At 36.9% G+C, this 14,142-nt stretch overlaps 1 protein-coding gene across 8 annotated transcripts in view; it reads right to left on the bottom strand.

Annotated features, from left to right (window-relative positions):
• MID1 (midline 1) overlaps positions 1-14,142 on the bottom strand; it is a 241,882-nt gene that overhangs the window by 36,401 nt on the left and 191,339 nt on the right. For all 8 annotated transcript variants that reach the window (XM_069003727.1, XM_069003711.1, XM_069003694.1 and 5 more), the window contains one exon: positions 6,715-6,810. In XM_069003727.1, the coding sequence (XP_068859828.1) occupies positions 6,715-6,810 (96 nt within the window). The remainder of the gene's footprint in view (positions 1-6,714; positions 6,811-14,142) is intronic.

Raw genomic sequence — 14,142 nt, 5'->3', positions numbered from 1 at the left:
ATCTCATTATTTTTGCTTATTTTTTTTACACTTTATGTTAGTCCTGTCTTTAAACCTAAATAATGAAAATACTTTTAAATTGAACAATATTTAATTATTTATTGTTTTTATTTTGTTTTTCCTGCTGACATTAAGCCTTTGTTGCATATTGAGCAAAATATTCCACTTCATGTGTTTCATTTAGGGTGGAAAAACAAAAACTATCAAATCATTTCGGAAGTTCAAAGGACTGCCCATCCTTTAATGATGTTGAAACTAGTGCACTTGTAAACAATAGTTCAATACTTAAAACTGTCACCCAGGATCCAGCATCTTTAGTGTAGTGTTTAAAATGCTCACAAGAGGACCAGTGCCTTTGGTCTCCTTGCTGCTCTAGTTGCTCTTTAGCTGTTTATGTTAGGCAGAAAAATGAGGAATTCAAGAATATTTTGTTCCCATAACAATAAAAGTCTCAGAGACAGTAGGTTCCATAAATTGACATTTGGACGGACAAGTTACAGTCTCTGATAGCAGGCACAAAATATTACCTGCTGCATCAGTTAACCAGTGGTTAATAGTGAACTAAGCTACATTTACTAGTCTAAGGAAAAATTCTTGCAAGAATATCAGTCTAACAAAAATCTGAACATTTGGATATGAGACAAAGCAAGAGGTGGAGCAAATCAGAACTGGCCACCTTAGCAGGCAGTGGCAAGATCTGCTATTAGTTTATATACAATCTGTGTGACCTCTTACCATAACTATGACTCCAATTTAAAGAAGGTACAAAAAACAGTTGTAACATACTCCAGCACGTGCCTAATCTGTACATAAAATGTACACATAAGTGCTGCAGTTCCACGGTTAGGGCAAATTATGCATTAGTAATTTTTGAAATCAATTTAATAATTCTTTAGGGAAATAGTGTTTGACTACTAGGCTATGGCTTACTAGGCATGCAATTTAGGACATCCTTGAACTGTATCACCATATGCCATGCTTCTTGTTTTGTCAGTTTTTATTTCTGAAGTTTCTCTTTTAAGATGCTATATTAAGTTTAGACTCTGACTAGGGCATACCTGAGATTTCCATTGAATGAAATCAACTTTTATGAGAGTGGAATTAAATGTAGAATGAAAGTAATTAGAAATCAAAATAGGTCATGCTATATATTTCATCAAATTAATGTTAGTAGAGAAAGAGTCTCCTGTACCTTCTCTCATTAGAAACTCTCTGAGAAAAAACAAGTGCTGTAAACCCCATCTTAGGGTTTTATGCATATCATCAGGTTTGCTAATTAGTACCTTCCTGTGAGTGAGAACTCCCCGTTTCCTTCAACTCATATTTTCCTGTCTATTTCAGAAATAAAAAAATATCACTTACTTTTAGCACTTAAATATAGCAAATAAATGAGCTGCTGTACAAGCATCTTCACAAAAATGGAAGAGAGTGGGGCAGAGGAAAAAGCAAATTTTGGTGGAGATCTGTTCCAAGTTATCTGCCAAGTTATCCCACATATTCCACGGTGAGGGTAAGCACTTATCTAACCCATTGGTCCTTTCCTAAAAAACCAAAAAAAATCCCCAGCAAAATAGACTCCTTATTCCAAATAAGGAGTGGCTCTGAAGGCCATTTGTTGTGCTTCAGACAGCAGGATTTAAATTTTCCTATAGAGAACTTCTCAGTTTTCTTGGGTTTTGACAAAAATAATCCCAAATCTCAAGGAGTGAGTACCATGAAAATTTGTGAAAACAGAGTACTCACTGTTTTTTATTGTCACAGACAAAGCCTCTTTATTGTTCAAGTGTCCTTTGGGAATTGTATTGACAGCTGAGTTTTGATTTTGCTGTCTCTCAAGTAACAGAGAAACCATAGGTATCTCATACAAAAATTTTGCATTTTGTTGCAACATTTGAAGGAACTATCTTGTAGCTGAAGTCTTACCAGAAATTCAAAATTCCATTATTATGTAACTTTCGTGTTTGGCTCATTTCTTTTTTATCAGCCATCTCTAAAAATGGCAACAGCAGGATTTTTTAGGTTCTGCCACTTTCTCTTCATTGGTTTTGCACTACTGTTTTACACTGATATAAATGCATCTGGTATGTGTGAGTGTTGAGTATCTATGCCAGTGAAATAAAGGTTCTTTCCACTTTTTGTGCAGCTGATTATATAACATGACTGTTAAAAACACCATTTGACCTACAAAAACCCAATTTTTGATTGGGACCTTTACGCTGAGATTTAGCCTGCAGCAGATCTTCAGAAGTGAGCTAGAAACTGAGCACTTCCATTACATACAAAGAGCAAAGGATGCAGCAGATTGAGGGTTACACAATTAGAGGAAAATGCCTCCTCTTCTTTATACAACCAAAGATTATTTTACAGTGTTGTCCAGAATTCGCTTCCTTTGACGTTTGGTGAATTCAAAACAAAACAAGCAGAAAGACTGAAATACAGATGTTATAAAGCTGTCTGCAAGCAAAACCTATTTCCTTTCTCCTCCCCCCTAGATAATTGCTGCAATTTCTCCTCCAGCTGAGTTCAGATTATATTTCTGTCTAACAGATGAGAAGCTTCATGGTATTGACTATATAACAGACATTTAATCATGTATTTCCTAGAAGAGATGAGAAAAACAGTCCAAAAACAAAACTCAAATTGCCTAGAAAAAAGTAACTGGCATAAGAGTCTCATGCTCAAATTTGTGCCTTATGTCAATGAATGCTGTGATCTAAAAGACTTGTACAGAAACCTCACACAGTCATGGAATGGAAATTATGACAAAGAAGCAAATTTTCTGTGACACAGCACTTTGTTGGCCAGAGAAATCTGTAACACTAAAACCAAGGGAGGGAAAACCTTGCCCGATTCAACTAAGAAGTGGCTAAATCCCGAGCTGTATACAGCTGGAAGAGGCACAGCCAGGAGAGCAGGATGCAGCCCATCACCTTGCATGTGGCAGGCGTGCAGGGGGGGTGGCAGTGCTGCAGCGCTCACAGGCAGGGCGGGTGAGCTAAAGGCCACACTGGGTCACTCCAGCACCCAGCAGGATGGAGGGAAACCTGGCAGTGGGTTGGGGTGGCCACAGGGATACTGTCACCCAGGGATTCACCGTGTATCCTGGGCCTGTCAATCCCAATTTTACCAGAGTGTTTTTGGAAGACTTGTGAAAGGGCTCATGAAGAAAATTTAAAGATAAAATTATTCAAGACAGTTTTTAATGTCCTTAAAAAATTTTCTGCAGATACTGTCAGATGTGTGAATGCTGTGAACTAGGACTACAAAGAAATATATATCCAAGCAGTATCCATTTCTATTCAATTTTCTCAGTTTGTGGAGAAGGCTCTATTTTATCCTATGAATCTGTTTATTTTATGCAGCCAACCCTGCCATCCCAGGGGAGGCAGCCACCGCTTCCTTCCCTGCACAGAGTGAGGAGCAGAGCTGCCTCACCAGAGCCAACCCCGCAAGCTGCCCTGGGTGATGAGGTGCTCTGCAGAAAGCAGCCAGGCCAAAAGCATGAGGTTGTAGACCTGCCATGGTCTCTAAGGAAGTAAAACAAATCTTTCCTGATTAACAGCCCTCAGGGTTTCTGCAAAACCAAGTAATGACAGACAGGATTACAGAGGAAGGGAGAGTGGAAAGACAGAAAAATTAGTGTAAAACAAAAAACGTGTTAGAGATGTGTCTGAAAGATGAGTAGCACCAGTGTGTCAGTGTACTCCTAAAGAAACAGAAAGAAAAGGGGACAGAAAAGAGTGTTACAGTCTCAAGCAATCACATTTCAGGGTGTGGCTCCCTTTGAGAAAATGGAATTTTTAAAATTGTTACTGTAAGCTATTAGCACAGACTATACATCCATGTTAGGCATGAAAGCAGACATTCAGATACTAAAATTATTATTATTATAAAATGCTTAATATTATATCTTAAAGCAGTAAAGAATACATGTTTGGTTTGATTTATTCACAAAGGTTTTCCTGCTGTTATGACCAGAACCACCCACAGGAATGCAAGACTGGAAGCGAACTTGAGTGTCCCAACATCAGGTTCTCCATCAGGATAAATCCTGCCATAAATTGATAAACTCCATCTAAAAATAGGCAAGATTTATACCTCCATTGCTGTGATGAGATGCCAAACCAGATACCCCCTCCCCAGTGGCTGGAAGGCCTCCAGATTCCAAATAATCAACATCACTGATCAGTCCTTGCCTGCTAGTGGGAGAAAAAAGTGAAGATAACTGTTTCAGAAAGGAATAAGCATTAGTTTTAAAATGGAGAGATTGGGATTTGGCCTTTGCTAGGGATGAAATTACAGTTGGGAAGGATGTAAGGGTGGATCAATAATCTGCCATGAAGCTGGTTCCTGGGAAGCCACTGACAACTCACTTGGTTGATGAGAAACAGTGTCTTTGTGACAACATTTGGTTTGTCTGGTGGGGATTCATTTATTCAAAACACAAAGAGCCTGTTCATTGTTCATTTTTGGAAACATCAGTTTCTGCTCCATATCAAAAGTCAAAAAAAGGCATTCCTTTTTAATTTTTCATGTCATATTGAATTTTTTGGCTTATGACATGACAAAGGCTTAAAAAAAATGTTACCATTTATAGCTACAAATAAATGTTAATTAGCATGACTTTTAAAAGTTTATACATCTCAGAATAAAATCTTGGTTACTTTAATACAAGGAATGATAATAATTTCCTTTCCTGGCTTGTTTTTAAAAGTTCAAACTATATGTGAAACCGAAAACTTATTTCCTATTTTTTTTTTAAACTGGTTTTAAAGCCCCCAAAAGCTAAATCAAAACTAAAATTATTTCAAGTTAGGTAAGGAAAATCAAAGTAGGCAACAGAAGTCTTTAAACCTATGTTTTTATATGTTGACGAATGATGTACAATGTATTTTACATTATTATCTGTAATATATCTAAAATGAAAAAGAAAGCACTCGCTGAAAAATTAACTTCCTGTTTAGTTTCAACATTTGAGTGAGTTCATATGTCAAAACTAATACAGTCATTGGAAACTTTTCCAAATATTTTTTAATTTTAAATTTGCATCGTTAATGTTTTAGCTTATATATTGTTTTTTTCATTTGGGTTCCTGGCTTGGGATTAATTTCTCTCATGAACAAGGAAGCAGAAAAAGAGTGTGCTGACTTTTCAGAAAATCTATCTAAGCCACAGCTTCTCCAGTGCTGGAGACATGCACATCATATCTGAACTTTTCACAGAGCTCTGAGAAACAGAGATAACTTTAAAGTTTACTTCCACATCCCACTTGCCCAATTTCCAGCACGGCCGAGGTCCAAGGTTTTGACTGAAGCTCATTTCTTAATATTTTGCTAATTTAAATGCTAATTAGACTAATTTGATGAATAAAACATGGTAGGAATTCATTAACAACTATGCTGTGATTGCTTTATGTCTACAGAGAAATTTTCTAAAACAGGACTCCAGGGACAGTAGCACATCTGTTACCAGCTGAACAAGTTGGATTCTTTGTGATACTAAACTTAGAGCTGGTAATATATTGCAGAACTGCAGAGAAGATGGAGGAACTTTAAATTTTACAGACCTAGCACATCTTGGACATAGGCCACCAATGAAGATGAGGCCTTATGCTGTCCTGAGCCCATCTGCTTCATGAGGTTTGCGCTGAGTTTCAGACACGGAAGAAGAAAATGTGCCTTATCTCTGTCTCTCATTACCCACTAATGTCATTCCAGTTGTTCTGCCTGGCATTATTGGTGCCTATATAAAGAAATTAAACCATTCACCTCATGTCTGATACTGTGGATACACTTTTGTGGTTTTATTGAGCTCTGTGAAGTTAATGAGGCTCCAGAGAAGTGGAGCAGATATAAATACAGATAGGATTATCTCTTTGGAAGAATAAGGGGATGCTTGGCTTTGGTTGGTTGGTTGTTTTTTTCTTTGTTTTTGTTTGTTTCTTAGGTTGTTTTTGTTTGGTTTTGTTTTTTTTTTTTTCTTTTTTGTTTGGTTTTGTTTTTGTTAGTTTGTTTGTTTGGGTTTTTTTGTTTGGTTTGCTTTGCTTTGCTTTGCCTTTTTTTGGGTGAATTTTTTTTCACCTTTTCTCAGGGGGAAAGTATAGGTTCAGATCCCAGTGGCATGCTAAAGATTTTTTGTTATACTCAGAGCAGAATATGTAAATGAAGCAACTAAGATACCTGAAACCACCTATCTTCTTTGGAAGATAAATATATTTCATGTATGACATTTGAGTACTGATACGTATCTAGATAGTTAATTCTGATTAAAAAACAAAACAGAACCAAAAACAGTGGTAAACAGAAACCTAAAAGAGGTTGGGGATCTGGTGTTCCTATTTCTTTGCCTTCATTTTCCACCTGTAAATATTTCTCTATCTCACAAAGGATCCGAAAAGACAAACGTTACAGATAGCAAGTGATGTGTTCACAAGTAGAGCAGTGGTGGAGGCCATACTAACACACCATAGTTAAAACAGGACAGAAAGGAATGTAAAGGAGATTTTCTGTATTGAGAATACCACTTATCACTGAAAAAGCTTTAAGTCAGTTTACCATTATTTAAATTAATTTCTTCACTTGTTTGTTTTTGTTTGTTTTGTTGGGGTTTTTTTTTTGTTTGGTTGGGTTTTATTTTGTATAAATGTTTGCTCCTGAATGCTAGGATTGAATGTAATTAAGTTTATAAGTATTTCAAATGAAGGTCAGTACTCACTTCTACATGTTGACAGGTCTGAATGAGTTTTGCCAGAAGAGTTTCCAGTTCAGTGTTCCTCTTAATAAGGTTGGTGAGGTTGCTCTCCAAGTTTTGCTGTTAAAATGAAGGGAAAAAAAATTAACATTTCAAAGAATTATTATTTAGGTGAATATTTGAAAAATCTAATTACACAGGTACGAACATGAGACTTTCATATTGATATGTTCCATTACATGTTTGATTAGATTAGATGTTTTGTCTATGCAAGACAAGAGAGAAAAAAGTTCAAGATAAGAATTCTGGAAAATAGATTTTCTAAGGACCTAATAATAATTAGATTAAGCAATTAGTTTTATTCAGGAGGAAAAAAATGAGTAAGGAGAAGACCAGAACAGGTAAGAACATCTCCTCCCAAAAAGTGGTTTATTTTAACTGAGAACATTTTTGACTCCTTATGTCCTGCTTTCAATTGAACATCTGAGTTTAAAAGCCTGCTGCTAACTGAGGTCTCTGAGCTGGTCAGCACTTTCTTCTTAGGATTCGCAGTGCTGGATGGGCTTTGATTCCCTAGTTCATCAGAGTTATATTTTCAAACAAATAATTCTAAAGAAAAACATCCTTTCTATGCTTAAGAATGAAATATCTACTCACAAACTCTGCCTTCACTAACTGTTCTTAAGATAGAACTTGTGGCATGTTTCTGTGTTTATCAACTGATTATGGCTGCCACTAATATCTGCAACTGTGGTAGAGGAAAGTCTTTTCCAGCTCACAGATCTGAGGCTGCATCCTGGCTCTCTTCTACTGCATGAGAGATTGAGATCCAGCAACAAAAGGTTCAGTCTCCCTTCTCCTCCCTGTATCCACAGGAAGGAAACCCAAGCGCATGAGGAGCAGGTCTGTGACAGCTCTGACCCACTCCCTGGAGTTACTGAACAAGAATACCAGAAGTGTGTCCTGTACTTTTCTCCTGACAAGGGCTTCAAGTGTCTCTGCACAACTTCCATTAATTTCAAACCTCCTCATGTTTTATTAATAACCTTCTTTTCTTCACACTACTACTTTCCCTCTGGTGTATCTATTCTATCATTCCAGTCCCTGCAGCTACCATTAACTCACCTGACTTGTATAATCCTCCCCCAAACCCCACCTCCACACACGCCTTTAGAGTGTGTGTGTGTGTATGTTTTTCTCGCCTGTTTCATGCTGGTTTAAAACACTTTGTTCCTTGCCCTCCCTTTCTGCAGCCGTGCAGTTCTCTTCCCATTCTTGCATATGGCTACAAACAAATGAAGATGGGACTATTTCATTGCTGAATGATACATATTTTGGCATGTACCAGGGCTGATGCTGTAAGCACCGGGGAGGCAGTCAGTTCTGTTCCACCAAGGAAAGCACATTTTGATGGCTTTACATATATGACCCTTCCAAGAGGTGTGATGGGTGTTTGAAGTACATAACTTTGTCATTTTCTTCCCAGCAGAGCCATGCATATTGTGTATGACAAGCTCTGGCTGTAAAAACATCTTCTACATCAAACTTATTTTATAGCCCATTAAAACAAAGAGTAACAAGAACAGGCATTTTTACTGAACTGCTTGTTCTGGATCCTAGATTTCCATAAGCCATACTGTGAACGATCTTAATTGTGAAGGCATGTTTGCTGGGCTGTCAGATGTCCCTTTGAAAGTCTGAGACTCATATGCAAAGTCAAAATATATATAGTTACTATATCAGATAACTTTTGTCTTCAAAAAACATCTTCCTTAAGACAATCCAAATGTGCAAATACTCTTGAAGTTTTATTTATATAACTTCTTAATCTTATATATTAAGTTTTTGCATGTTGTAATATTTTACACTAAAATGTTTGAGTGGAAAACATGTATTCTTGATTGAGGTGATCTAATTAAAAATGTATTATTGGACATAAAAAATACTAACAGTTGGTACCTATACATACTATGAAGAAAAAACATATTCAAAATGGTTATTTTGAATATATATAACTGCAGTTATTTTAAATAACTGAAAGCTATTTCTCTTCCACTAAAGCCATTAATACATGAAGAGTCAGCATTTTTCTCTGAAACAGAAATGTATTGACCCATAGATTATATATAGATTATTATATTCAGGTTATTCCCAAAATCTGGATATAATAATCTATATTACTGTATATATATATATATATATATATAGGATGAAGAACAAAATCTTAGAATAAGTTTCATATCCAGTCACTATAAATATAAACCCATATATATTATTATGGCTTCACACAGGTCTCTTGATATCTTGACAGTGAAAACGGAAGAAAACCCCGAAACAACTGAGTTGCCTTAGAAAAACTGAAGTTAATCCATTCCCATGCTCTATCTCCTTGAACTGTGTAATTTTCCATATGGGAAGCCTGGAATTTTTTTCTGTGCAGTTTGGTATGCAAGAGATTGATTTTTTAAGTCACGCACGATCAGAATTTTGTTAAATTTTTGTTGAAGAACCTGGTGGCTGCTTTCTGAAATAAATGTCAATCTTTCCAGTTTCACTAGGGCAGCACTGAATGGCAGCTCTTAAAAGCGGCCTGATTCTAAAGTTTTAAAGGTCATAAAACTTGATTGATTCCTGCAGTATGTTTATCCAGATTTTCTTTTGTCAGTATCTTCCTCTAGTACTTTCCCCTATTATTTTCTCAGATAGACCATGGTGCCACTTTAGCTACCACATGATAGTAGGTACCAGAAGCAGAGTTTGAGCTCTGCGCTCTTTCTTTACTCCATATAGGGGGACTCAGAAAAGGCCTGAACATTTACATTTCAGAAACAGATGTTTGCTCAGAGACTTTCCAAAGTGTTGCAACCTCATTTCTCATCCACACCAGGATCTTCCCCAGTTGTGTAAGACTACAGTGCCAGATTTGGAGGTCCAGCTGAGCTGGAAAATTAATCCAGTTATTCTAGACTTGAATTCCTGGGAGAGTGAATTGTAGCCAGGTTTCAAGTCCGAAGAAAGTGTGCTGTCACATTATGATGAGTACATCTGAGAATGAGTAGCAGAGTAACCTGATTCCAAGTATCTTCTACTGCTGCTCTGTTGGACAAACCAAATTACAATTGTATTTTTGTTAACTTTCTGGGGAAATCATAATTTCTTAAATATTCACGCCTGCCTCTTCTTTTTTTGTCAGTTGCTAATTTTCATTGTTACTTATCTATTAAAAACTGGTCTTAGAAACTCTGGGGTTGTTTTTTGTAAAGAAGCACAATAGTTGTCCTGCATTTTCCCTGTGGACAGGCTTCACATATATTAACACAGTAGATGCAAACTGCTCTCAAAAAGCAAAAGCAAGGCTGAATGCTTCCTGACTTACCAATGCAGATCCAGCCCAAGATCTTGACATTCCATGCATGCTTTGAAACTGTTTTTACAACATCCAGTATAAAGTGAAAAGAATGCTTACTGTCCATTTAGCATGGTCTGACAATTATACAACATAAATATTCCTATAATCTTGGGATAAATCCAAGTAGATGAAATCACAGACATGTAATTGAAAAAGACAGTTAAGGATGATGTTTCATTTTGACTCTGCATCTGATATGATCCAGGGACTGAAGTGTAAGTTGGAAAAATTAATGTTAAAAACTAGAGGAGGACAACTCAGGACTGATCACATTTTTTAAGCTGCTGTCTAGCTCATGATCATGTTGCTGCTGAAGTCACGATCATGTTGCAGCAACAATTGTGTGAGGCTTGTGCCCTGATTGAAATGGGAGGTCAGACTAGATGATCATAATGGTCTCTTCTGGCCTTTAAATCTATCAGTCTATGAAAACCAAATGTGAACCCATGCCCTTTGCCAAATTAACAGTCTCACGCACAGCATTGCTTGTCTAAAATAGGAAGGTAGCACAAACAGATAGTCCTAAGCTACTATATGGGTTGGAAATGCTGTCAAAATAAATTAATGTAAACTTCTAAAGAAGAGAAACGCTGAGTGTGTGTTCCTGCCTTACATCACAGCAGAGAAAACAACAGCATCCCCGAGATCATATTTTCAGAGACTTTTTCCATAAAAAGTGTCTATTCAAAAAGCCACAAGATAAAACATACAGCTATCAGGTACAAAGAGATTTTAAATTCCATTTGAAGTAAAGCAATTGTATTTTTCTTATTAAAAATATTATTTTTCCTCCCATTGGCAAATACAAATACTCATTTGAATTTTCCACTCACTGCTTACTGGAAAGCTTTGAGAACTGTTCCACTTAAACTGCAGCACATGCTAAGACACATGCTATGGGATAGTATATGTAACAACAGTCCTGATCGCCATTTATATCAAATCCACCATGACCAGAGACTTTCATCAGGAAACATTGACTGCAGTTTGCATTTCCCTTGATCCTGGTGTAGAACTGACCAGCGTAAAGCATATTTTGAGACTATCTCCTGGTTCAAAGAAGAAAACAACTTTGCATAGTGGAAATTAAGTTTAGGGATTATATAGGTTTCTTGAGAACCACTGTCACCCTCCCACCACCTCTTTACAAACAGTCAAAATTAAACAGTTTATACATTTTAAGTTTGGGTTGGTTGAAGTGTGTAACTTAAAGCCCCACAGTCACACTGCTGTAAAACACAGATGAGGAATAAAACACCACAAAGCAGAAGTGTGATCACATTCTAACTTATTCAAGCCAGCAGGGAAACCAGAGTGATGTTGACATGGCAGATCAATCTTTAGTACTTGCAGGCTAGCTAGAGATCATAAATATACTCCCTGTCACTAACACAGTCCATGCAAACATATCTTCACTGAAATGTTTTCCTCCTAATTCAAAGGTATTATGCTTGCATGTGCTCCAGTTATAATTTCACCTCATCATAGTGACATACCCCATGAACTAGTCCTGTTGCCTCCAGGACTTGTGTCTAACCTATTAAAATAGTTGCCAATCAAATCCAGAATAACTGCCAGAATATCAAGCATGGTTTTGAGCCAGGTTTGGGGTATATGTGAGCTTAATGCTTCCTTTGGTGTTCTTTATTTAAATGGACATGCCAGGTGCACATGGAAAAACTTAAGCTCATTTTTATTCTATGTACTTGTCCTGAAACAGATTACTACTCTTCTATAATATTCACGTGCTCAACCCTGTATTTCTCCAGCCAGGGAATGGTAACATTTTAATAGGAATGACTGACCTCAAGTCTCAAATGTGCAGAGCTTAACAACTGCACTCCACATTCCTATGTGTAAAGAAATAACAGCTATGATGTTGATAGACTCCTGGGGATGAAGATTTTTACCTCAAGTGATTATAGTATATCACAAGGAAAGACCCATGAGATACTGCACTGTTAATTAATTGTCCAGGAGTATTTTTATTAAAAGTGCAATGAAAATATCTGCATGGGAAGCCATTATGACTCCAGTGATGTTAACTAAGTTGAGTCTATTTCCATATTTCTTAGGAATGTCACTTAATTTTTTATTAATCTCTATTTAACATGGGACATTGTGGAAACAAAAGGAAATCCAAGCACTTCGAATTCTTGACCACATAAAATCTTTATTAACTGAGAAAGCAATATTCCAGGGAGAACCTTCAATTACACTCTTGTGTCTCTGGAAAGCCATGCCCTCAAATATACCAGGAGTTCTTGCCATTTGTAAGTACAGTTCTGCCCTTTTATTTAACTACACTAATCTGTCTTGTGAGTTGCTCTTCAACCTTCCTTCACTGCTTCTTCTCCCTTGGAGAAAGAGAAATTTCATACCTGGGCCCTCTGAGAAAAAAGAACAGGACAAGATGTATATATACGTAGCACACTATAGCAAAAGTTTTCCATTGATGTGTACTATCAGGTCTGGAAAAGAAACAATATATATACTTAAAAACTATTTGCCCATAGCAGGGACCATGTTTACCAAAAACACAGGTCAATGAAACTTGCACTGCATACTTATTTTCATAGTTTTTTTGTTATGGTATGTATTGTATTTTGTATTGTATGTGAAAATAGCATTTTCTCTTAAACAGAGACAGTCAAACTTGTTTCAATAATTTTGTTCCAGTTTAGACAGTGACAAAACTGACTATATAGGACAAGTTGATTTGGGTTTTTTTTTGCAATTAAGCTATTAGAAGATACCCAAATGTTAACTTGGCTGGGATCTGGGGTGTTGTTTCAGTCTTATTTTTAATGAGTCATTAATCAAAGAAGGACCAGAATAATAATCAGGAATCAAGGATCAAGAAGGAATAGATTTAACATCTGACCAAATTAAAAACTAAAATGCAATTTGGACTGATATGTGAGTTAATAAACATTTGCAAAAGTGTAAAAATATATTTGAGGCCACAATATATTTGATTTTTTTTTCCTGCCTCAATGCAGGAGTCAAACTGGAAGTTGAAGTGTTAAAAGAGCACAACAAATACCAGACACCCTGAATTTAAAGCATGTCATTAAAGACTCATTGTGGTGAGCTAGGGGGCTTATAAGCTCATTCTTTTCCCCATGGGCTAATCCAGTGCAATGAAGGGGGTTAAGGACAACTTGAACTATTGCACAGCTGTCCTACAGCACCCTAGCTAAATCTACTTCCAACCTCCCAGGACATGGAATGTACTTAAAACCAGGAGTTCAACATGAGCCCCTGCTCACGAAATGCATAATGTAATCCTGTGCAAACAAGATCTGGGAAGTTTTCATTCCAAAACCTGAAAATCTAAGTTTTTCCCATAACTAGTGACAGATATCTATACGAAAACAAAGCAAAAATATTATCTAAAGAACCACAATTTATGCAGTGTTATTAAAGTCCTGGTTTCTACAGATGTCTGCCTAAACATTTCTGAAAGTTGTACTTATTTAAGAGGTTTTATTGTGGAAAAAAAATCTGGGTTTAATCAGTCAATACATATTACTGCCTTTTGCATTTGAAAAATGCCATTTTATCTAAGCGGGTATGTGTAAAAACAATTCAGTATTATGCAAAGCTGGCAGGTTGGAAAGGACAGCTAGATAGGTAAGGAATGGTGAAGGTCCATGTGGTGATTTGGTCTGCATTAGGAAGCAGTGGTGGAGCTGCCACAAGCCTAATTCAGCTCTTTCTGCTGGCCTGACACTTGCAGTAGCTGCCCCCTTCTTCATTTCTGTTTCTCAGTACGGCAAACAGCACGTTGAAAGATATCTATTGACTGCCCTCCTGAGGATATTAATTGTCCATCCAGAGAATGAAGCTATGAGTACATCTCCTGTCATGGCTAGAAGGTCTGGCACACCCAGGACTCACATTGGCTTTGTCTTATTCAAGAAACAGAAGTGACTTTCTGTGCAGTTCTGCTACAGGGAGGAAACGGGTGCATCTGTGAACACAATATATTCCCAGCTGTTGCCCTAATGGCACATTAGGAGCCATACAGGCACCATTGG

The sequence above is a fragment of the Aphelocoma coerulescens genome, chromosome 1 (genome assembly GCF_041296385.1).
Source record: "Aphelocoma coerulescens isolate FSJ_1873_10779 chromosome 1, UR_Acoe_1.0, whole genome shotgun sequence".
Lineage (NCBI taxonomy): Eukaryota > Metazoa > Chordata > Aves > Passeriformes > Corvidae > Aphelocoma > Aphelocoma coerulescens.
Note: the sequence above shows the minus strand (reverse complement) of the source record. Positions and strands in the feature narration are given on the sequence as shown.